Source organism: Porites lutea, chromosome 1 (genome assembly GCF_958299795.1).
Source record: "Porites lutea chromosome 1, jaPorLute2.1, whole genome shotgun sequence".
Taxonomy (NCBI): Eukaryota; Metazoa; Cnidaria; class Anthozoa; order Scleractinia; family Poritidae; genus Porites; species Porites lutea.
This window is the reverse complement of record NC_133201.1, coordinates 44124042-44148614: the sequence shown is the minus strand read 5'-3', so window position 1 is coordinate 44148614 and position 24573 is coordinate 44124042. Positions and strand designations below refer to the sequence as shown.

General features: G+C 40.8%; 2 protein-coding genes across 5 annotated transcripts in view; both read right to left on the bottom strand.

The window, feature by feature from the left end:
- Positions 1-6971: 6971 nt before the first annotated feature.
- LOC140952064 (dichloromethane dehalogenase-like) lies at positions 6972-13029 on the bottom strand. The gene is made up of 4 exons (XM_073401479.1): positions 12930-13029; positions 10475-10593; positions 9262-9378; positions 6972-7857 (listed from the first exon to the last, which is right to left on the bottom strand). Exons 1-4 carry the CDS (start codon positions 13002-13004, stop codon positions 7476-7478), a joined length of 693 nt encoding a protein of 230 aa, XP_073257580.1. The 5' UTR covers positions 13005-13029; the 3' UTR covers positions 6972-7475.
- A 7335-nt stretch (positions 13030-20364) lies between these two features.
- The window catches only part of LOC140952029 (arginyl-tRNA--protein transferase 1-like), a 20076-nt gene continuing 15867 nt past the window's right edge, over positions 20365-24573 (bottom strand). For all 4 annotated transcript variants that reach the window (XM_073401432.1, XM_073401449.1, XM_073401456.1 and 1 more), the window contains 4 exons: positions 23588-23687; positions 22174-22291; positions 21282-21346; positions 20365-20735 (listed from right to left, as the gene is read on the bottom strand). In XM_073401432.1, the coding sequence (XP_073257533.1) occupies positions 20628-20735; positions 21282-21346; positions 22174-22291; positions 23588-23687 (391 nt within the window). In that variant the 3' untranslated portion in view covers positions 20365-20627. The remainder of the gene's footprint in view (positions 20736-21281; positions 21347-22173; positions 22292-23587; positions 23688-24573) is intronic.

Sequence of the window (24573 nt, the reverse complement as noted above, 5' to 3'; positions counted from 1 at the left end):
GATCGGCCTCTCTCACCCTAAAACAGATAAGCAACTGGAGTTGTGCGAGACAATGGCAGCTCAGGCCCTTTGTTCCGTTGCAACTGTAAATGACTTTAAGTCGACTCAAATCAAAATTCAGATCAGTGAAGTATTTCAGCATTTTCCGGCGACGAATTGCAAAATTGATATGAATATTTTGCAGCTTTCAGCTTCACTTTCTAATTTTTTTGGCGTTTAATTTTTTTCTTTTAGCTTATGCGCCTTGTCTAGCAGGTAAGAAAAGAAAAGGGGATATATCGATTGTTGCCGACATAAAGCAAGTTGATGTTCACTACCTGGTTACCCTTGTGGACACTCTGCAAGTTTCAGAAGGAGGCAACAAAGCTGGGATAGTGTCCATCAATACAGCCAATGCCATTCAAGTTGATTTCAATCAGGTAGCCTCTACCGATGAAACAAAGCTTTTGACGCGAATTCGGAATAATGTTGGGAAACCGGAAGGTTTTGTCTCACAGCAAAATGATTACGTAAACGCTCTGACAAGAGTGGAGGAGCTTTATACCAGAGACAGGCGCGACTTTCGAGACGTTTTGCTGTTTGTCACTGATGCAACAAGCGGGATTGCTATTAACCCGTCTGCCTTCGATAGACTGAAGGTAATTTACATTATACTAGGCACAGATAACCTTGGGTTTTATTTAAAAAATCAAACCATCTTAATACGGCCAACACAGTGACGGAGCTAAAAGTCCAGGTAACACAGGTGTGTGCATTGTAGAAAAGTGAATTGTATGAAATCTGTCATCTCCGAGACCCGGCGGGGAAGGGGGGGGGGGGTTACTCTCTATAATGCTCTATAGAGCCCTATAATTAAGGGAGCTCTTCGCCCGAAAGGGGCACCTTTTTCAGGCTTGATCAGGAAATGAAGGAGTAATGATTTTACCAGTTGAAGTATATAAAGGGTACGACAATCATCATTCGGGTCTGTAAAAAAGCCCGACAGAGCTAACAGATGCCGTGATTTTATGGCTATGACCTACTGTGCGGGAGGTCCCAAGTTCGACTCCCAGGCGTGACTACAAATCTTAGTTTCGACTTCTTTCCTTTCCCCGTAGCTTTAGGTAGCTTTGAGTACCCGTAAAACGGAGCTCTGATGGAGAGAGAGAGAGAGAAGGAGGAGGGGGAGGGGGAGGGGGAGGGAGGGGATGAGCGCACCGTCCCTCTCAGGGTTGATAGTCAGGTGGTTATTTTGAGCTTTGCCGATGTGAAATAAATTTGAGGGGCGCATTTTGGAAACTTACGCCAACTTCATGGGACTGTGACCACACGAGGTTACAATGGAGGCTGTCCGCTTGTGGCTGTTTACAAAGTATGCATTTACGTCGTCCCCGTATGTGGCTGGAAGACAGACACGATAGAACGAATAAGGATTGATTTCTGCCAATGACCGGTCAGTGCGGGATTTGAACCCGGCGCCTGGCCGACCTTAGACCGCTTGCAGTCCGCCTTTTCTCATAAAGTCCGTCTAGTTCTTATCTCAGCCTGCGCGATTACAAACCACGACGTTATGTTACAATAAGGGATTGGGACGAGACACCCTCGTTTATCACGGCTCGCGGCTTCGCCGCTCGCGTGCTTAAGTTTCACGTGCAGAATAAGAGACTGCTCGTGGTCTAGTTCGACCTCTGCGGTTCAGTGAAAGCCAACTGAACTTGACCAGGTACGCTAACACCCTCACTGCTCTATAGACAGATTATTCAATTCACATTTCTGTAAATTCTATTGTTCCAGAATGACGGAGTTCTCGTTGTGGTTGTTGGGATGAAAGCAGGCGTTGACAGCAGCACCCAGTCGGTTTTCGAAAACATAGCAACCACCAGTGATGACGTGGTCTTGATGATAGGCAATATGCCAAAGTATTATTACAAATATGGCATGAATCAGATCTTGCGGAAGTTGTGTCCATCTGTAAGTACTTCAAGTTCATATTGTAATAATTTTTATGTCATCAGTTATTCATAAGAGAAATCAATAGAGAGGAGAAGTCGTTACGTCAAGTTGCCATGGTAGCAACATTTTTGGATGACAACAAAGCGAAAACGTCACTTAAAAAGTGAATTCGCAACTCTTCAAACTTCATCGATCTTATTCAATGTCATTTAATTTGGCAAATGTTGGCGAAATTTCCTCGGGTTGAACCAGAAACGACCGTATCTAAGTTTAGAAGAGGAAAAAGACAACTTTTGTGTTGTGTTCACCTACTCCATAGAGCGGTTTTCATTTGAGTGTCGAAAAGTAATTGGTTTTGCACTTTCTACACGATGCGATTGGCTTAAAAGATTCGCGCCACCTTTTCATCCAATCGGAAGTAAAACCAAAGCCAATTGTGACGCGCTCGCAGGCATTTTCCCGCGCTTTGCGTCAGCCACATGTAATTACTTCGAGTTTTGATTGGTTCAATGTATTGTCTGTGTCCTATGTGATTGGCCAGAGTAATTACTTTGGTTTTGGTTTTACGACACTCAAACGAAAACCACTCTAAAGCGAGCGTGTTAAATTAGGAAGTTTCATGTCGCAGTCGCGCAACGACGGCTAAGAAATGTACAAAATGGCGTGATGCACGTGTAAATTTGTTGTTTTGTCAATAAAAACCTTTTACTTTTTAGCCGTTTTCCTTCTGTCGCCGTCGTCGTTGGTTTTGTTGTCATCCAGAAATAGTTGGCTGATTTAGCAACAGGAAGAGAACGTCAGTTGACTATGGGAAAGCGCGCGGAAAGGACTAAACCACGACTTCCGGTGCTCAATTTGCCGCTCTGCCATTGGTCAAGCCAGTTGTTTGATTTGCGCGCGCCGTCGTCAACTGACGTTCCCGTTCTGTTGCTAAATCAGCCTAGTGCTAGCATGGTGACGTGACGTCATACTTCTCCTCTCTATTAGCCGATTGGCTCAAATCCCCCGGATGTTTCTTTATAACAAGCTAGCGTTGACCAAGACGTTTGCGCTAGTCGGTAAAATGACGACAATTGTTTGTTTTCAGTGTCACGCCATTCAAAATAGATAAAAAAAAAAGTCAAAACGGTTCACTAGATAAAATCCGAGATATGGGAAATGAAAGGAGGTAAACATATAAAGACCCTCGCCAAGATTCAGGTCAGAAGAATATTCCGTATAAGTGATATCCGAAGAAATGTTTAACGCAATTTTATAGAAATTTGTATGCAGACGCCATGCCGGTGCCCACCTGGATGGGCACCAACATGGCGGAAGGAAACCAACAAAAACATCTGTTACCGAGTTTTGGTATAAAAGCGTGAATTTATTCCTCGAGGAACTCAAAAACATTAAAGTAATACTTTTTCTAATCCATGAACTGTTTAGATAGCAAAATTCCCCGAAATAAGTCACTTTTTTGACCTACATGATAGCTCTCTCGGCCGTCATGTAAATGCCAAATCACGTAAAAGCTTAGAAATTCAAGCGTACCCTATCACAAAACCAAGAAACCTTTTGAAGCGAAAATTTGTATGAAAATTAGTTCACAGCTGCTCTAATACATCACTAAAGTAAAATCTCAGCAGGATCGATAGTTTTGTAGTTTGAATGTTAGTGACATCATGTGAAAACCAACAATAGTATAGGCTTTTGCCAGATAAAGGGGCGGCAACCGAGAAGCCCTGGGGACGAGATTGCGTTAGCTGGAGAATTTCTCACGTTTTACGAAGAACTACTACCTAAAAACAGCAAAAATACAAATCCTTGTTTTACATAATTATTCAGATCATACTCATCCTCATCCAATGATGATTTAAATATTTAGGGTCTTGAACAGGGTGTCTTTTTGGACCGCACACCTTAAACGGGATGACCTGTGTTTGTATCTGAAAATTCTCATCGACTCCGAAAACGTTAAAAAAAAGATGTTAGTGATGATGATTATCTTTACTAGCCCAATTAAAAAAGATAGATTCTTGAACTCTTTAACTATCGCCCATAGTACTTCAAAGCTGCGTTTTCAATTAGTTTGTCACTGTTTAAAGCAATGTTTAATAATTTGACAGTCGCCATAGCTTCATGATAGACGTGTGTGTTAGCCGAGCGTTACAATTTAAGGCTGGTCACACTGATAATGACAAAAATCAGCTAGCCTAAGAAAACAACCGACTTTTCGCGACGCCACTACTGGTTTACCCGCCAGAAACTCCATAAATTGATCAGAAATCTCATACTGATGACGCGTCACTACTCACATCTGGGTAGTGCTACTGATTGGTGGAAAGTTTGCTTCTTCTGCGGTCTTTTCTCAGACGTCATTTCGCGGGGAAACCAGTAGTAGCGTCGCGAAAAGTCGGTTGTTTTCTCAGGCTAATACCAACCATTGCAATCCGGCGTTTTAATCTTCTCCGTTTTTGTCCATCAGCGCTTTCTTTTGTATTTACAAAGTTACATGTGTGTTCCTTTACTGTTTTGAGCATTTTTTAATATTTATATGCTAGATTAGCTTTGGGTGGATTTTTTCTAAACTGCTAAACCACTGTTTCTAAAGTCTCTTAATCTCGTACCTTTTTAATTACAACCTGAACCGTAATAACGCAGTTTGTTGCTTTTGTTTTAGCCCGGAGAGGAGAACGAGTGAAAACAACGGCAGCCCGGCCAATCAAACTCAAACAAGGACATCAGTATAATCATATATTACCAGGGATAAATTACTAAGTAAACGATCTCAGACGTTCTTTGAAAGGCGATTTATTTTTTAGGCTTCTTCGCGTGGACAGTTGTTTTTTTTAACGCTCACGTTTCAAAAAAACAAAGCTCAAATGATTTTGTCTTTTGTTGGTCACGTGGTGTAAAAAGATAAAACTTTATACTGGCGTTAAAGTGAAGTACGAATGAAGCATCGAAAAACAGGGTTATTTCCAACAAAGAAAAAAAAAGAAAAACCTTTCTGAGGAGATACAATGATAAGGCTCACTGTATTTCTTATTTCTTTGTTGATAGTAAATAAATGCCAAAGCAGCAATAGACCTTTTTACCGATACGGCGGCCATATTGAATTAATTCGATTTAAGGAGTATTATAGGTTGCCCAGGGGGCATGAGCAAATTTTGTTTGTATTCTTGAGCGCTTTTCGGGACATTTTTTCTTAAAGTTTTCTTAGAATAAGATTGTAATGGGAAAAAAGATCCTTGTGCCGTGTTTGGATGTAATAATGATCGCCTTTTTCTAGTTTAGTATTAGAAATATGGTCTTTCACTGTATATTTCTCGGGAAAAAGGCGATCATTATTACATCCAAACACGGCACAGGGATCTTTTTTCCCATTACAATCTTATTTTAAAGAAAACTTTAAAAAAAAATGTCCCGAAAAGCGCTTAAAAATACAGACGAAATGTGCTCATGCCCCCTGGGCATCCTATAATACTCCTTAAATCGAATTAATTCAATATGGCCGCCGTATCGGTAAAAAGGTGTATTGCTTCGCCGCTACGCGGGGAACCAGACAACATCACGTGACCCACAGTTTTTAAGGGCGATTGAAAAGCAATGGTCCGTAAAGTGTGCTGAAAAACTCCCAATTCAACGGGCATCTGAGAATCTCAGAAATTCTTAAACCCACTAACGATCTGAGTCTGAGATGATGAGTGGGTAGAAGAATTTAAATAATTAGGGTTACTGCCGTTAGAAGTAAGCAAGGTGTTAGGTTGGTATGGGATATAATCAGTTTTTTCCATCACAGTTTATTAGGCGTTGTGATGCATTTCTCGACGACTCCCGCAAAAATATTGAAAAGTCAGTCATTTTCCCCAACAGTTCTGTTCAGAACTACTGTATTTACTCGAAAGAGCGCCTTCTTTAATTAAATCCCATAGTTCGAAGCACAATACAAATAAGCGCCCCTCCCATCAACAATGCATCGATTGTTTATTTTTTGGCATTACTATGATGACTACTTCGAACGGGATATAGACTTAAATTAATTTTGTGTGCTTTTCTTATTATTTTTGGTTGAAACAACTAAAATGAAAGAAACATCACAAAGTACGAGCGCAACGAAAAACCGCCGCAAAAAAATATATATACGCGGCGCTTTTTCGAGTAAATCCGGTCGTTATGACAACTATATTTCTTGATTACAGGGAAACACACATCACCACACGTAAGGTAATCCAAGACAATCTTATCCTCTGGATTGTACGCCGTGGATTCTGGACTCCAAGGTCTGTGGACCTTGGAGTCCGGACTCAAACCGTCAGCGGGATTCCGGATTCCTTGAGCGAGATTCACGGATTCTGGTTCCATATGCAAAAATTTCGCGAATTCCAGAATCCGGATTCTCTTACGTGGAGCGACACACTTCAGTATGAATTTCCTCTCTTTTGAGACATGGAAAATACGCGAAAACCGCTTAATTGCTGAGAAACCCTCGATCTTTTTTTAAAGTACTTAGCCTATATTTAAGACCAACATTGCTCCTTTAATGTCAGATAAGAGAATGGTAATGAAAACTATAAACGCGATAAACTGAGAGATAAAGATAATAACAATAATAAAAAGGTGATGGGAAAAAAACTGTGTCGTTGGTTGTTGCTAGATTTTATATTTCAAATTCATTTCATCTCGGGGACCATATCATGAATTAGCATCAAATTTTACGTTTACACTCTACTTTCCAAACAATGCCTCTATTTCATTTACGCGCGCAAAACTTACATGTGCACTCACGAAAAATTTCGAGACAGTGAAAATCCGACTTAAGTCATGAATGAATGACTTTTTTTGCCATTGTTAGAGTTAGGCGAAAATGACTTTTGTACGCAAAGACAAAGCCCCTTCAGTCTAACGGTTTGAACCCGCTTTGAGTACTTGACTCATTGTTTTTTATTCATGCAATATCCGACTAACGAAATCCTACTTGGGCCGGACATAATGACCGGACTAATCAAATAAGTCTATCATTTTTGTAGCTGAACAGTTCAGTAGTTACATAGCGATAAACAAAATTAAAAGTCAACTTTAATAATGTATGTGCGACAATTTTTCTGGTTTTTCCAACTAAAACGATGACCTCGTCCGACAAATTTCCTCTTTGAAAACAAACATTATTTGCAGGACTGGAACTCCTTTTCTTGACTGGTGATGGATGATGAATGAGTTTTAACTTTTAGGTCTGTTCAAATGGATCGACTACCATCTAACAGTGCAATATAATGTGGGAATAAACGCTGCGGATCCATTTGAAAGAGCTATTATTATCACGATCCTAAAACTTACGACTTAAATTTTACTTATGGCTGTGGACAAATTCATGGTTATGGCTTGGCTAAAACATCTTAGTCAAAAATAGTTCTGCAGAGTCCATGATTTTGTGGTTTCACTTTCCTTGTTTTTTCATCAATTTTTTATCTTGGGTACTTCTGGAATTGAAAAAAGTAAGGGGGGTCAGTACAGTCTTCTTAAGACATCGGGCACTGTCTTTTCTCTGATGAAGCGTCTGCTCAGATCTTCGTTTGATCGGGGACACCGTTCCTCGAGCTACACACACACTTTCGCACCATGTCTTCGTGGCTGTAACTCACATCTACATAATCACTTCTTGACTTCACAGAGCACATCCATGCCTTTGTTTTTGGCCACTGAGTGAGATCAAAAGAGACCAGTTCTAGCAGCGACAAAACCATGACTGTCCAACTGTCTGCAAGCGTGGGAGCGGCTGTGCTGCAGAGATACTTACGCTGAGACAAATAGTGTTTTTCTAGGGTATTCAGATGGAACTTCACCTCAGTCTTTGCGAACTCAACTAGAGATATGTTGGCTCTCTTGGATAAAGCGTCTTCTGCTTGGTTTAAACTTGGATAAACGTAGTTATTTCCGACGTCCCTATAAAAATATTTTAACAACTTTTAAGTCGAGTGCGTGCTTTGGTTAACGCGCTCACCTAGTTTCTGATGTAACGGATTATAGATTTGTTTTGCGTTGTATTTTCAGTAATATGTCGTATCAGTAATTATGTTCTCATTGTGGGTGGCTCCCCCTAAAATGCTGCGCAATAGGCGAACGAGTTAATCGATTCGAAACCACTCGTGAAGTGCACACGTTTTAGGCATCCTATGGCCTGAGAATAAAGCCGACATTTCGCGATGAAGAAATTTCATATTGATGACGCGACACTAACCAGATCTGGGTGGTGTTTCAGGTTCTGATTGGGTGGAAATTTGCTTCATTTCGCGGGGAAACCAGCGGTGACGTCGCAAAATGTCGACCATTTTCTCAGGCTGGGCATCCTACTGATGAAAGGCTACGACAGCTGGACATTTGTAGGGCCGGCAATAATCGTCTATAGTCTAGTGTGCCCCCTTTCAATGATGCATACTCATTCTATTTTGTGGATTCGTCGCTCCCACTTACTGAAATTGCATCTTAGAAGAAATAAAAAGTCAAACGCACTTCCTATAGTATTCATACAGGATTAACCAGGTGTGGGAAAGTTAGTGAGTTAAATTCCCCATTTTTATAGTGAAGTTTTAAGCCTTTCTGCAGCTAATCATCGACCTTTAGACTGTACTCAGAGCACCAGTTTTCAAACCAAATTCATGTGCAGCCAATCTTAACGCTCACTTACGGTATTTAATTAATTTGTCAGTCAGCAACAACGAAGACTTATAATTCTCTTCCCAGTTGTTTCAACGTTGGATAGCGCAATCCACCAGATAAATCGTTATTCCGCGGATAAGTATTAAGTAAACCAATTGCGCTTTCCACTGGATGGAAATTTATTCAGTGGATAGCATTTTGCACCTTTTTTTTTATTTTGAGCAACTGGAGTCAGCTCGAAATTCCAAAGTCCTACGCATAGTCAAATTTTAAGGTCGCTTATAATTTCTTGGCAACAATATATTCTGTGAACAGACATTTAACAGATTTTTAGCTGCCGTTATTTTGTAGCCTGAGAAAACAGCCCACATTTCGCGATGCACCACTGCTTTCCCCACGAAGTGACGTCTGAGGAACGAACGCAAAAGTTCCATACTGAGGACGTTGACACTACCCAGATCTGGGTACCGTAGTGCTTCTGATTGGTCGTGCCCCAAGGGAAATTTGTAACTACCAATCAAAAGCACTACCCAGATCTGGATAGTGACACGTCATCAGTATGCAATTTTTGCGCTCTTTCCTCCAGCGTCATTTCGCTAGGTGAAACTGGTGGTGGTGTTGTGAAATGTCGGCTGTTTTCTCAAGGCTACTTATTTTGTAGGAGCATTGCCACGGTTCATGTTACAGCACCTTAGAAGTGTGGTTGCTGCCCAGTGTATAACGGACTCCACATGCGGTCTTTCATCACCTTTTCCAAAGCTTACATAGTTCGAAAACTTCTCTGCCAAGTAAAATATTATGGCTTGGCTGAAACAAAAACAGGATAATCAGTATACTTTTCAACCCAGCGGTACAAATGTACATCATTTGAAAGCTTAAAGGACTGAAATGTTCAATTGTGAGGGTAGACTGCGCACTGGAGACATGTTGGAATGATGTGACAATTCAAACCGAGGCTGACTTGTTCAAAAGATAATAAGCAAATCCAGGGTTAGTCACTGTGAATACTTATCATGTTTGTTTAAAATTTATCTTGGATTAAGGGTAACTAGCCTTTAAACAAAGCAAGATAAAAAAAAACTCCAGTTTTGTAAGCTGGCTTTGTTCACTAACACAAAAATGGCAAATTGGTGGACGTAATACATTTTCTCTCTTAAAAGCATAGCTTGAATCCTCTATTTAACCCCCCTCTCAAATAAGCCCCCCCCCCCCCCCCCCCGCACCACCCCTTTGCAGGAGAAGGAAGTTATTAACTGAAGAGCCTCTTCTCTTTTAAGGCCCTCTCCCCTCCCCCTGTTAGTCTCAAAATTATGATAGACTGTACTTATCAACCATGACTGTAACATTTCATATGCACTGATCCAGTATAGTTTATTCGCGTGCTGGAAGTTTGAATTTGTTCGTTTGATCTTCAGCTGCATGACCTCCAACTTTAAGCCTGGTTCTCATTAGCCGCCGATGCACCTGCAACATGACTGCCGGTACTGCCTAAGATTCTGTCTCGATATGAGAACAGAAGTCGCTGGCAACATTGGTCATTCCAGTCTTTAACGCCGGCATGCCTACGAAGTTGACTCAAGTTCAACTTCCCAGGCATGCTGGCAGTAAAGCTCTAGGATGGCTGCAGTTGCCGGCGGTGCATTTACAGTACAAAGAAATAAAAATAGCTCCACACGTATAACTCTATGGGTCGGTTTTTAAATGAAGTCTAACTTAGGCCGTGGTTTAAGAAATCTTTGGACCTCCAGGTCTCTTTCTTACTGGGTTATTTTAAGGAGAATATTGCACGAGGTGTATTTTTTAAAAGTTAAGAGGCTTTCAAATCACTAGAAGAGAGCGTACTCTTTTAAGCTGCATGCTTTATTAGTTCAGATACTTTGGGTTTGAAGTTTGCTGACTTTACCTTCCATAAATAGTGAGATCTCCATCTTGTAGCAGTGGAACCAAACCAAGAGGACTTACATTTGCAAAATCTGGTGGCTTGTTTTCCTCTACATCAACCAGTACAAATGGAATTTCATTCTAAAAATTGAGTTAAGGAAATGAAACCATTATAAAGTAAGATTTGTGGCGAAATCAAAATTCTTCTTCCAAAAAAGCCAATTAATAATGGTAATAGGACGGAGTGGAGTCCAACTTAGTCTGTAAGTGTGATTAACAAAATTGGACGACCGTGTAACAGAAGTCTGATTTGTTAATCACAAGTATGATTACAGACCGAATTGGACGACAACTACAACCAAATTTGTGATATTCTACTCTTTTTCTAATTAAAACGCAACAAATTCCGAGAGTTTTTCTTGCTAACATGTGATGGGCCGTACTGTCCAATTACAGGGACAATGCGTACTGTCCTATTAAAGCACAAATTGGGACAGTTGATAGCCAATAAAATTTGAGAATCTTGTTATAGTTGTGATTAATAACTAGGGAGTGGTATATGGATAAGTTAGGGCAGATTGTTCAGAGATAACCTACTCTAACAATTGGTGGAAAAATTACAGCTTATAATTGTCTGGTATAAGCTAATGGCTTCAGGGTCCCAATGGCATGCTCCTGTCCCACCAAATGGGATAATGATTCCAATATTAATTTTTTCCTTTACATGCTGCATGTGTTAGTCAAGGTGGAATAGTGGAAAATTCACCAAAAATTGGCACCTTACTGTTGGAAAGTCATGATCTCTAAGGCATAATTCTATAGTTATCTGCTCAGCCTCTGCAGGCATTTTCTTGGTCTGAAAATGGGTACAGATTTTAACCATTGTAGTCTGCGTGGAGATGCTGGGGTTCTCCCATATAATTAAGTGATGGGGATGCTCCTTGCCTTGCTTAGGGGTGTAAATTACAGGTTTTGGTCTCGCTTAGGGTGTTTGGGTCAGAAAGTACCGGTAATTATCTTTGCCCATTCAGGTATGCCTTAGGGCCATGCATAAACAAATTTACCAAAAATGTTGTGATACTCATGTCTGTTTTAGTATGGTCCTCCTTCAATGTAGCAGTCAGTTTAAGCTTGAGCCACACCCACATTGGTCTCCCTTGGGGTTTAATTTTAACTTTCAGAAGAGCATCCCCATCACTTTCATATGGGGTCCCACCCCCCAGGGTGGAGACATCTCCTATTTCCTTCATTGCCAGAGACGTCTGCACGCAGGCTATAACCATTGTGGACTGAAATAAACTGAGGTTCTGTTCCACTCTGGGCCCAGTTGTTCAAAGGCCGATTAGCACTTAACCCGGGGTTAAATTTAACCCCGGTTTCTTTTTCTTGTGTTCAAAAGCATTTTCTCGGATAATTTTCTCTGTTATGTTTAGAGCTTCCAATTACCAACTTGTAGACAAAAACAATTAAAACTGAAATGCTTTTTAAGCTTTCAAATCTGAATTTAAATCTCGCACTAACCCTGGGTTATCTTAGCCTAGCTTTGAACAACTCGGCCCTGGTCTGAAACTAGTGGGTATGGAAATTCATTTGGTCTCTGGAATTTTTCACCTCTTGACAAGTATGGTTTGCCAAAAGTCAGGTAGCCTCCTATAGCAGTTGCTCATGTCAGGAGTAATGCAAAGCCATTCCTACCTGAGTGTCTGCAAAAGAGACTAAAAATCAGGAGGTTGAAGCTCTTTGTAAGTATAAGTATATAAAGCAAACTAAAGCAATCCAAAGTGTAGCTGAGATCGTGGAGGGAAATGACATAACATAACATTTTATTAGCATTCCCATATGCAGAAATGGTATATTCCTTTTAAACTATTACAATTACAAAATTTTAATAATATTTAAAATAACCAACTAGATAGAGATTATTAATTAAATGTAATAATTAGTAATCTCTACTTCCCATGCTTTTGTTTCATGAAATAACATGGCCTAGCAGGAAAAGGGTTTATCTACATTAGTCTACAATATTTTGAAATAGGACACAAGAGGCTCTCTCATCTAATCTGACAATGATGAGTGGATAAAAATAATTTACTTTAGTGTTTTTCTTTGACAGCCATTTTAAGTACGTGGTCAGCTGGTGCAAGGTCTAGAACTAGACAATACTTGGAATCCTTTCAGGGCCCAGTTGTTCAGATTCAGAGGTTGAATTGAATGTACATGTGTTAACCCCAAGATAACAGACCATTCAGTAGCTTAAGGGGGTGCATTCCTTTGGAATGATCAGATTGGGACAGTGTGCAACAAATGCAGACTGCAGACTTGCAGGCAAATGAGGTAAACTTTGTTGTGAAATGCTTAAAAGATTTCCTATTTCCTATTTCCTATTTTTGTTTTGCTTTCACCTTTCACTGCGACCAAGAACGACTGATAAAACGTGAACAGCTTTCAGGGTAAGTCAGGGTTATTTTAGCACATACCTCTTTTAAATACAGCCACACAACACGACAGGAAACGCAAGTTTTCTTTATAAACAACGACACTGCGGGCGCCATGTTGGATAACCTTCTTCCTCGTTCCCAGACCCTCAGCAAACTTGCGGGTGAGAGGCGGTGTCACAGTGATATAGGCATCCCGGCGTTTTGGGCATCCCCATTCCCATATCCCTAGCGTTTTGGGCATCCCGGGTGGGGGATGCCCAAAACGCTGATCGCTTCGACTTTGCCTAAATTATTTCAGACTGGGGAAAAGTCGGGATTGTCAATCACCAATTTACGGCTGAATAGTGTAGATGCATGTTAGAGTTATATCGTCTGACACTTTACGCCGGGTTTATCAGTCCGGAATATCCCTAAATTTAAGGACAGGGCCAGCTGGTCACGCGACACTTTTCAACCAATGAGAAGGCGCGCTTGTGTTTATCAACAAACAAATCAAAACATCGCCCCAGTGCTCAAAAATTTTCAAAACAACGGACGGAGTCGACGGACAGAATTATTTATTAAATTTATTCCAGACCGATCGCAGTGGTCGTGGCTTCACTGGCATGGCTTGCAAGATTGTTGATAGAAACAAACTGGTCCCGTGTAAAAATAGCCTTAGAGAGAGTGTGAAAATTTGTTGAGATCATACAAAACAGGATTGGTACTACCTACTAGCTTCTACAGGACAAGAATCAAAGAACCAGTCATCATAACAAGAATAAAATAAAAAGTAGTTGAAATTTATTAATTTTTCTTGTTTGTTTTTTGGTGTTGTTTCGTGTTGACTTCACGCATCTGGTGCTTTCCTTGCTTGCTGTAGTACCTGCAATGTTTTAATTTGATCCCAGATTCAGTGCATGTTCAATGAGTAGCGAAATACATCATTTTACACTTGAAATTTGCCTTCTTTCTTTGATTGTTTTTTAACGGTGGATGAACATTTGGAGAATCCAGCAACATTAAATCTTTCCAGATTTGGTGAATTTCAGAAACAAAGCGGTTAGTATCTACCTTGCGCTTATGATCTTCAATTTCATCCCCAAAAATTCGGCAAAGTGAGGCGAGATGTTGGACGTGAATATCCATAAGACTAATAAAGTTGTTTTGGCCTTGAAAAGAAAAAAGGCAAAGGCTCGTACTAATGCGAAAAAAAGTAATAACACGGCGCTGTGAGAAACCCGGGCATGGAAAACGTACGTGTTTTCATGGACCTCGGAATTCAAAACTGGTCTACCAAAATTCTAGGTTGTCTACCATCCCCACATTCAACATGATAAAAGTTAATCGATATGACAATCAAGGAAAAATATCTAGAACTTCGTAAAAAAAATCTGTGAATCGAAAAAATAATAGATACTTGTTCGGCCTACCTTGAAAACCGACCAAAATCTCGCACACACATCGCGTTGTTTAAAAGAAGAAATAAGCTACAAAATGTGCTGAATATTTCACGAGACACTTCCAATATGGCTTCCGATACGCTGTCCTCTTAAAAAAATTGTGTATGCCTCATGAAAAGTCTTAAAAATATGCCTGAGAGCCTCGAAACGATGACTGATTCTGTCTAGCCTGAGATCATGCCCTCTCCCTATTATCCCTTTTATATTTTTTTTTTCCTCTCGCCTCGTCCGCCCTTCAAAAAAAAAAAAAAAAACGCCTGATCGCAGGTTAGATTCTGTCCGACTCCGTCCGCTGTTTTGAAAATATTTTATCACAGCGGCGATGTTTTGATTTGTTTGTTGATAAACACAAGCGCGGCTTCTCATTGGTTGAAAAGTGTCGCATGACCAGTCGGCCCTGTCCTTAAATTTAGGGATATTCCGGACTGTTTATTGCGCAGGAGAAAAAACCCATAGGCAGTAAACGTTGGCTCAAAACATGACGAAACTGAAATTTACAACCGCATAACATCGCTTCGCTGTACAACGCTTCATTGTTTGCAAAGCTTCAATTTTTTTTAATAGAACTGTTTACCAGCGAGAAATCGCAATCGCCGGCAGTTGCGATCGTCTGATTCCAAACAGCCAGAAACAAGAATACTAAACAAAGCAATCAAAAGACAAACATGAATAAAACTGCGTTTTGCGGTGTTGAATTCATAGTATGCATGACATTTGAGGCCTGTACAACTTAACCCCGCAGCGCTACTTGACACACAAAAGGCTGTCACACAATTCATACAGAGGCCTCTTGCACCTACGGGACAGAAGAAATCTGTTGCCGTTTTGAGATGTAGTAGGGGCTTCTATTAAATCAATTCCGACCGAGTACCACACCTTGGGAACAACCTTCACAGGGTGCAAAAGTATTATCGCGGCCGGCGTGTCCAGCACAAGGAGTAGAGTGGCACTCTGACCCTCGCTTTCTCTTCCTCGGTGAACAATTCGTCGAAGCGCTGTGCCATCCTTCTCCTTGGCCACCTAGAACAAGGACTCTAATTTTGAGTCATACTCGAACTTTTTGGCAAATTTCGCAGAGTCGTTTTTTTGCTCAATAAAGCCTTCCGGATAAGCCTTCTTTTTAAGATACTGGAAAAGATTTCTATATTTAGCGGAAGCCATCTCTAAAACGTTTTTGATTTTCCCGCGAAATCCAGCTTTTTTTGGAGGGGATGACTAAAACACTAGCGATTTGGGCATCCCGGGAGGGTACCGGGGGATGCCCAAAACGCTGCAGTAATATGAGAAGGGGATGCCCAAAACGCTAGGGATTTGGGAATGGGGATGCCCAAAACGCTATGACAGCGGCGTGGTTTTGGAAAGAGCCTGCAAGTCAAGTTTTTTTTTCTTACAAACCCTCTATTTTTTTTGGGCTTTATCACCACTGCCCACTCTCAGAGGGCACTAACCGGTTTGAGTCAAAATTGTTTACACCTGTGATAAAAACACCAAAGCAAGGTGATAACGTCAGGAGATTTTTGCACGCACTTGACACGTATTCTGAGAAGAAAAGCATAATTATCATGTTAAGGACAAGGCAGATGAAACATAAAGTCAATTTACGCAAGAATATTATTGTTTCGGAAAAAAAAAAGCACCCATACAACAGACTGAAGTGAGCCTCCTGACTCCCCCGCCTGTCCCGACCCCACCAAACACCATGAATTAATCAATGAAAACGTCTCTTGTTTTCTAATCAGCCAATCGAAAACCGAGAAATTCACCGACCTTGAAGTAACTAGAAAACCTGTCAGACTGGTTGGGAAAAATCCAAATCAGGATTTCCGATTTGCGTTTTCTGGGGGAAAACCAAGAACGGATGATGAATCCATAAAATTCACACTCTGGGTGGATTCTTCAAATTAGATCCAAATCCTGACGTTTGAGATTCACAATCTGAGCGTTTTTTGGGCAAGGATTTGAAAAACGTACTTTTGACAAGAGGGTTTCCGAACAAAAATGGTACACAACAGGTGCCGTAAATGTGTGACATTCTAACGGAACCTATGTTGGTGGCGCCTTAACTGTGAGCCATTAAGGTAATGTTACACGAGACGATTTGCAACGACGATTTGCAGCGCAACATACCGTTTCAATATTGGAACAATGTTGCAACCATTAGAAACAATGTCGCAACAATGCTGTGATATTGTGTGACGCGAAAAGTCGTTGCTGCGAATCGTAACATCACCCTTAGTTACATATCATTCCATGTTTGACATCTATTTACATTCACGAGGAGCACGAGAACATGCCGTTGTCATGGTAAATGACCCTTTTTCGGATCTTCTGTTTTTTTGGTAGTGAAGAATCCATGTGATCTGAGATCACAGATCCGTTTTTAGATCCTCCCAAAAAACACACCGAAAGACAAAAGCCTACGACTTCATCGGCGTTAATGTATTCCCCGCAAGTTAATAAGATTCCCCCGCATTTTATTCATGAGATAAAGACAAAAGGCTATGACGTCATCAGCGTTTAATTTTTCCCTCCGCAAGTTAATGAGATCCCTCCGCAAAAAAGGGGGTTAGATCGGTGCCTATACCACTACTGGCGTTTGAATCAAAGCCGTTCCAAAGACGAAATTCCCGGCCGGGCTAGGCGGGAAGAACGGCTGAGCCGTTCTAAATTGAAACAGGCGTTCCTAATTGATTCAGACGTCGAACTTTTCATGTACTTACATTTGTGTAGTTCAATGTATTAGGTTCGTCTCATGAAAAGTTCGATGTCTGAACCGGGCCTAAATTTACGATTTATGGAGGGCGAAAACAAGCGATAACGAATTTCGAGTTTTTGAGTTCGGTCCTCAAGAAGTGAACTCAAGGGAAATTCGCCTACATTTGACATTTTCAGCAAAATGGAATAAACGCGACAAGGTGGAAAAAAAAAGCGAATTCACTTTAAAAGTGACGTTTTCAAGTTTTCGCTTCCGTCGCCGTTGTCGATGCTAAAGCTCCCTAATACTCTTCTGAAGACCTGTTACCCATTTTCTGGTCATTATTAACAGTTTCCCGCAAAATGAAACTTCCGTCAGCACTTTTCTTTTCAACGCGATTATTCATAAAGGAGGGGGGCGGGGGGGGGGGGGGAGTGAATAGGCCAACCGATCGGCGGATTTTGAAAATATTTTTGCCCGGATTTCGGATTAAGAGCGAAATTTTAACTGCGGATTTGCATACCTCTATTCACTCCCCCCCCCCCCCCCCCCCCCCCTCACCCCCACAAACAAAAACGAATATCCCGGCTAGAAATTAAACTGTGGACCTTAAAGTTAAAGAAACAAGAGCTACTGAAGACAAAGACGCAAGCAAGATTTTTATTTATTTGTTATCTCTATTAGCTCGCCTAAGTCCCAGACACTCTAAAACGCCTGTATAGACGGACAATGCCATTGGTCAAGACGATACGTGGGCGAGCTGCAACACATACTATTTTTTTACAATTTAATCCGGTAAAAACCCCCGTGTTAGAACCTGCATTTTTTGAAGTCTAGCAAAAAGGTTCTTGTATTTTGGGGTTGTTGTGGGCAATTTGGCTAAGTAGGTTCTCAGTTGTGAGCCTTAGACTTGCCACAAATCAACCGACTGCGTGAGCGCTGAAGGCGCGAGGGACGCTCGCAAAGCGAGAGAAGGCGCGTGACGTTAGTCGCGAGTCACGAATGACCACCTAACCAGCAGAAACCGGAAACAGGCTTTGAGAAAGTCTACTGTGAGCCTTTGTATGGGTACCGGGGGACGTCGATTTCGACGCACATTTTCCATTAAATCGTCGGATCATATGATGATCAAGAATTGTTTTGAGCGGTAACGCCTTAGGTAGTGTACATAAACAAAGAGGAGCCCGCGTGTGATAATGACGCAATCGCGCAGATGTATTCCCGCTATTTTTTTTACGATTTACTTTTTATCTCTAGCCTGCGTCGCAGACCCTCCAAAACGCCTGTAAAGATGGACTATACCAGTGGTCAAGACGATACGTGGGCCGGCTGCAACACAGGGTATTTATCTCAGGAAAATTCCCTTTTTCATCTTTTGAATTTGGGGGGTTATGGAAAATACTGAGTATTGGGAAGTAACCGGCGCTGCTCCGGCGTTTGACGGTCAAATTACAGCAAAAATAGGTTATAAATCTTACGAGAAAGAAACGATAACGCCGGCAGAGGAGGGGATGCTGGTCCGAGTAGGATGAGAGGGGAAGTAACGTACTAGTGTTATTTCAGAAGCAAAGAAGCAACTGAGACATTTTTATTTAAACACGTAAGCTAGACCATCATGTAAAATCATTAAAACCGCAATTACAAAACAGTACATTGAAACCATTCAAATTCACAGAAATTATCATAGACTATTAATAATAAAACATACGAGCAAGAGCAGTCACTCTCTCATGTTTCGTCTGTGGTGAAAAGTGGAGCGCTTTAATGAGAAATCCGAAGTCTTGACTACAAGACACGAAACCCTAGATTCTCAATCGAAGGCAAGTCATAAAAGGGGTGCGTTTGTTTGTGAGAATCGAAGATTAGATTTGTCCGCACCCCTAAAAGGCACAGCTCATGAATTCTAAAAGTCCTACTCTAAAGATACCATGTCACGCTATCTTCAACCTTTTCAAAAAGCAGGAACGTGTCTGCACATATATTAAATTCTTAAAATAATGATCCAGTTTTGTTATTTAAGACTATATTTAGGCATTTAAACTGTTTCCTGTTGTCTGCAGCTGATGATGGCAAGGATGGATATGGATTGAAACTTGAAAAGCTGGGCCAACTGTTTTCAAGTTTTAGTACCAGGGGCGGATCTAGGGGGAGGGTGCAGGGGGTGCGCACCCCCCCTCCCCCTGAGATGACCTGCGGTTTTCTAATACAACTGGTATTCTCCAAAAAAACTATGTGGTTTATTGGTGTTGAAGTAGAGCAAGAGACGAGTGCACCCCCTCCTAAAAAAAATCCTGGATCCGCCCCTGAGTGCTATGCCCGCAACCGCCCCCCCCCCCAAGAACTATTATATTTAGTGCCCCCTAATAAGGTTTGTTTGCTATCTTTTTCGTAACTTCAGACTGAGGAGCATTTTGTGTATGGTTAAGACACTAGGTAATGACTTCAGCACAGAATCTACTTAAAACAGCAATATCCTCGTGATTTTTAACGAATCCACTAAGGAGTGTTAAGACGAAATCAATTAGGAAATTTAGTAATTTTCATTTTCAGTGGACAAAAACCTTGTACCAGAATAATTTAAACAATATCGCATTCTCTTTTACATTTTTCAAAGGCTATAGATATAATTGGAAATCTGTAGTAACACCAAAGACTATTTCTCGTGGGAGCCCGAGAAAATAAATATCAAATTTCACAAGAATTGTGAAACACAGGTTAAATTCTGAAAATTTGTATACGTAATAGCATGATTTGTAGTGATATTTGGCATGAAAGACCACGAGTGATATTTCGAAATTGTTATACGTAATTTCACGAGCCGTTAGGCGAGTGAAATTTGAGACAATTTTGAAATATCACGAGTGGTATTTATGCCAAATAACAAGTACAAATCATGCTATTATTTGTTTATACTAATGCCCGCGACGGGTTTGTAATTTTCACATGTAGGTATTTCAAACTAAGCTGAAATACCACTGCTCTGAGCTAATCAAATGGAAGAAATTTTTCATGTAGTAGTATAACATGTGTAAGATGTCAATTTGTGAGATTTGACATTTATTTTCTCGGGCTCTCACGAGACATTTTCTTTGGTTTAACTACGGATAAGTAATTACATCTATAGCTCTTAAAAAATGTAAAAAAGAATGCGATATTGTTTAAATTACTCTGGTACAAGGTTTTTGTCCACTGAAAATTGAAATTACTCAATTTCCTAAAGGATTCCGGATCCAGGATTTTTCTTAGGAGGGGGGGGGGGGGGTGCACCATGGCCACTGCACTGAGGAATGGCGTATCTGACTGGTGACGTGACGTGCCAAACTACCATTCTTACCATTCTTACGGCGTTTAACATAAATTCTTCAATCTCGTCTCATGTTTTACTTCAACACAAATAAACCACATAGTATTTTTTCGCAGAATACCAGTTGTATTAGAAAGTCGCAGGTCATCTCAGGGGGGTAGGGAGGGGAGGGGTTGCGCACCCCCTGCACCCTCCCCCTATATCCGCCCCTATCTTTAAAGCCAAAACCCACTTCTGGATGTAAGCGAAGGTTAAAAATCCGCTTATCTTTTCCCAAACAAAAGGAACCATAAATCTTAACCAGATCTAAAGAGAAGCATTCTAGAGGAGACCACAGGCCCCACAAGATCTGCGTACTCCTGCACTTCATCACGATCATCTGCCCCTGTAAACGCCGCATAAAGCTGTAAAGAATTCACAAAAAAAAGCCTCAAAAAAAACATATTTTAAAACTCATTGCCATAGCTAATCGACCTTCTTCAGATAGATGTCACGCAAAATTGCATTTTTTTATTGCTTTTTAGTGAAACAGAAACATCTTTTCAGAGAATTATTCTTTCTATGGAATTTAGTAAACCATCGAAGTTTTGCAAAAACCAGCGAAAAAGTTACGTAAATATGAGGGTCCAAATTTAAAAAGAAATGTACGCTCTTCCTTCTCTTTAAACATTGACAATTTGGGCTGTCTTGTTTCAGGGAATTTTCTACGGATTTTATGAAACTTAGCAATTTCACTAAGTTCAATATAATAAATCGATAAATGAAGACGTGCTTTTGTTCAATAACACGCATCACATATTGCACTTTTTCTTCACTTGACTACAGCTTCCAGAATTGTTTGTTTTTCCTCTCAAATTAGATTGTTGAATATAAACTCCATTGAAGGAAAAACGAAATGTGTTCTGGAAGTTGTCGACAAAATGGCCAACTGTTTTAATTTAAATGAATACCTGGTAGGGCATGGCTTGGCGATCAAACAAAACAAGAACATCTTCTGTGGAGCCCTGAGGCGTTTCTGAAAGTGAGGATTTGAAAGGAAAAATGTAATTGTATGAAAACATCAAGCGCTTTGACTGGTTGCCTGGTCTTGAATGGTTTTACATGGTCCGTTTATAATTATAGTTGGAAACTACATCGCGAAAATATTTCTCCCGTCAGAAAACGTTGAATCTAACCCATCAATTCGTCCCATTATTTAACAATTAGTCGCCTCAGGCGACGTGAATATCGGCGAATAGTCACGGAGACGAAGTCGAGGTGACTATTCGCCGATATTCACGTTGCCTGAGGCGACTAATTGTTTTAGTATAATTACGTTGATGATTATTCGAGAAAATAAAATTATTGATCAATTTCCGCCTCCGAAACATCAAAAAATCTGGCTGCCATTTTGAAAACTGCTAGCCTTCAATGTTATAATCACCGCACGGTGATTATAGCGGGATAAAGCGAAGCTCCTAGCGAATCATAGCGCTCTATTTTCGATAATCATCAATGTAATTATACTAATGATGGGTTAGTCAACAGAACAGTTGAACGAACGGGACAGCCGTCTCAAAAAGGTTGCCTCAGTGACGGGATTGGACGGGACGGGACGGTCAACCAACTGGAAGATCTCACTGACATGATGGTTTTATGAGAAAGGTGGTCTCATTGGTCCGTTCTAATCGTAGATGAAACAAATCATTTTAAGTTTGTAATCGCTCTCCATGAGTGAGTGAAACGCAATGATATATGATTCTTTTCTTGGCTCGTTGCAAGTAGGATGAAATGTGTACCTTGTGCACCAAAACGCAACCCACAATTTTCATCTCAATTCCTAGAAAATAATGCAAGCGTTACCTTCTTCCGAGTCGTCTAGGCGAGAATATTTAGCGAGAGCAATTTTAGGACGACACTGTTCAATTGGGATCCAGTTGTAGGTTTCTGGACAGAGAATGTAGGATGGACTGTACTGACCCTGTAGAGACACATAAAATAAATAAATAAAATTAATACACAAAATAAATAATGATTTGGAGGTAGTACATCCACAAAGTGGTTCTTCACCTACCTGATTCCTGGTCGAATTGGAATTTGAAAATATTGGTTTTCGAGGAGAGGGAAAACCGGAGTACCCGGAGAAAAACCACTCAGAGCAAGGGAGAGAACCAACAACAAACTCAACCCACATCGGGATTTGAACCCGGGCTACATTGGTGGGAGGCGAGCGCTCTCACCACTGCGCCACTCTTGACACATATTGAAAGCTTATTAGAAAAAGGGCCGAATCCAATTTTGTCCCCATAGTAGCTGTATGCCTCTAGAGCCATACCCGCCCCCCCCCCCCCCCCCTCCAAAACAACAACAACAACTAGGAGATGGATATAAGTAGGTATAGATAGCTCATAAATAGCAACATCATAACTAAGTATATGATTTACTGAAACCTCCGGTGATGGACATTCGACATGTAAGCTCAAGCGCATATTACAGTGTATAAGATTGAGCGGTCACGCCATGACATGGCAATCTCGGATTGAGATTGGGCGGTCAGCCATGGCAGTCGGACACGATTCTGCCGCTCCGTTATTTGTCTATAAATGCTTTAATTTTTGCTTTATTTCGTCCTCTCGGCGACCCTTATTTTAACTATTGAGCAGTTTTACTCTTATCAAGGTTGTCTAAGTTATTCATTTGTCGAGGCTAAAGGAATTATTTGCCGTTTTCTAATATACAGTGGAACCTCGATATATCGAAGGGCCAAGGAACTGGCAAAATTCGCTCTCTGTTACGAGGTTTCGTTACATCAAGGTTCTTTTTCATATATTTTACTATTGCTGGTGTAACGAAAATCGTTCGTTATGACAAGGACTTCGTTATATAGAGGTTCGTTATATCATGGTTCGTTATATGGGCGTTCGTTATACCGAGGATTTCGTTATATCGAGGTTCGTTATATAGAGGTTCGTTCAATGGAGGACTTCGTTATATAGAGGTTCGTTATACCGAGGACTTCGTTATATCGAGGTTCCACTGTACTGAGTACTGTGTCAAGATGGCGGCTTCTAAAGTGAAGACTCGTTCCAGTAATTTGGCTGAAGAATCATTCCTCTCTTTTCCTAAACAAATGGACGATTACATTAAAAATTCCAGTGTTTAAAGCGGGTATTTTTGTGTTTCGCTCAATTTTAATGGCAAGTTTTGTGTTGGGTGAATTTGGCTAATTTTTCGTGACAGAGCTCCTTTAAGTTCAAAGGTGAACAAGCATACACACCTTGTACTTCATTTTAGGGCAGGATTGAATGTAAAAGCCCATGTAGTAACTCTCAATACTCGGGGTGGTTCTTTGGAGTGAACGAGTAAAATGAAGTTCCCTGTAAAATAGAGATTCAAGTAATTTTGAGCAGTCAGCGAGACCGAACAAGTAGAGCGTTTGGAGGCCGCGAATTCAAGTTCTTTCGAGAAACGGGCACCGTTTGTGTTTTACCGCCTCCTGTCCGGCTATCTAGCGGCTACTATTCAGTAGCTGGAGTTATTTCTGAGTCGTTCTAAGAGTTCAACTGAAAGTTGACTGGATATATTCTATATACATTTTTATAAACTCTATATACACATTGTTAGAAGTACTTAAAAGTAAAAAAGTCTTCAGTGCGCTTAGTTCTGCAGGTGGCCGTGACATTCTAATAAAATATAGCTGATCTGACTTAATCCTTAACTCCTTCAGTGCCAGAATACTTGATGGAGTTTTGTAAGGCGACTCTAACTTTTGAAGTCTGCAGACGAAATCCTATGATGTGACCATTCAAATGAAAGCTCTCTGCCTGTACTTTCACATGATGCTATTTGTTTGTCAAAATTTTAGAAAATGAAATGTGGAAATTTGGTCGAAATTTGCCTTTGGCCACATTTGGCAGTGAAAGGGTTAAGGTGTAAGGACAGTCATTCTCCACGTGTGTCGGTAGAAGATGGTGAAGAGGGGGGGGGGGGGGGGGGGGGGGTTACATCCTTCATTTTGCGCATACAGCTATTTCGAGAACGGTTGTCGGAAAAACTGTGCCGGCGACAATCCCAGAAGGTAATATGGGATATGATCAGTACACTGTTCCTGACACTGTAGCTGTCAAACCTACTTTTGTTGCTTTCCTTTAGCACTCACAAACATACGTCCATGGCCTCTCGTGCCATTCTTTTAAATTTCTTCAAAGAACAATGAACTCAAAACCACCCACAACACCCTTCGAGATTGTCACGTACACTTTT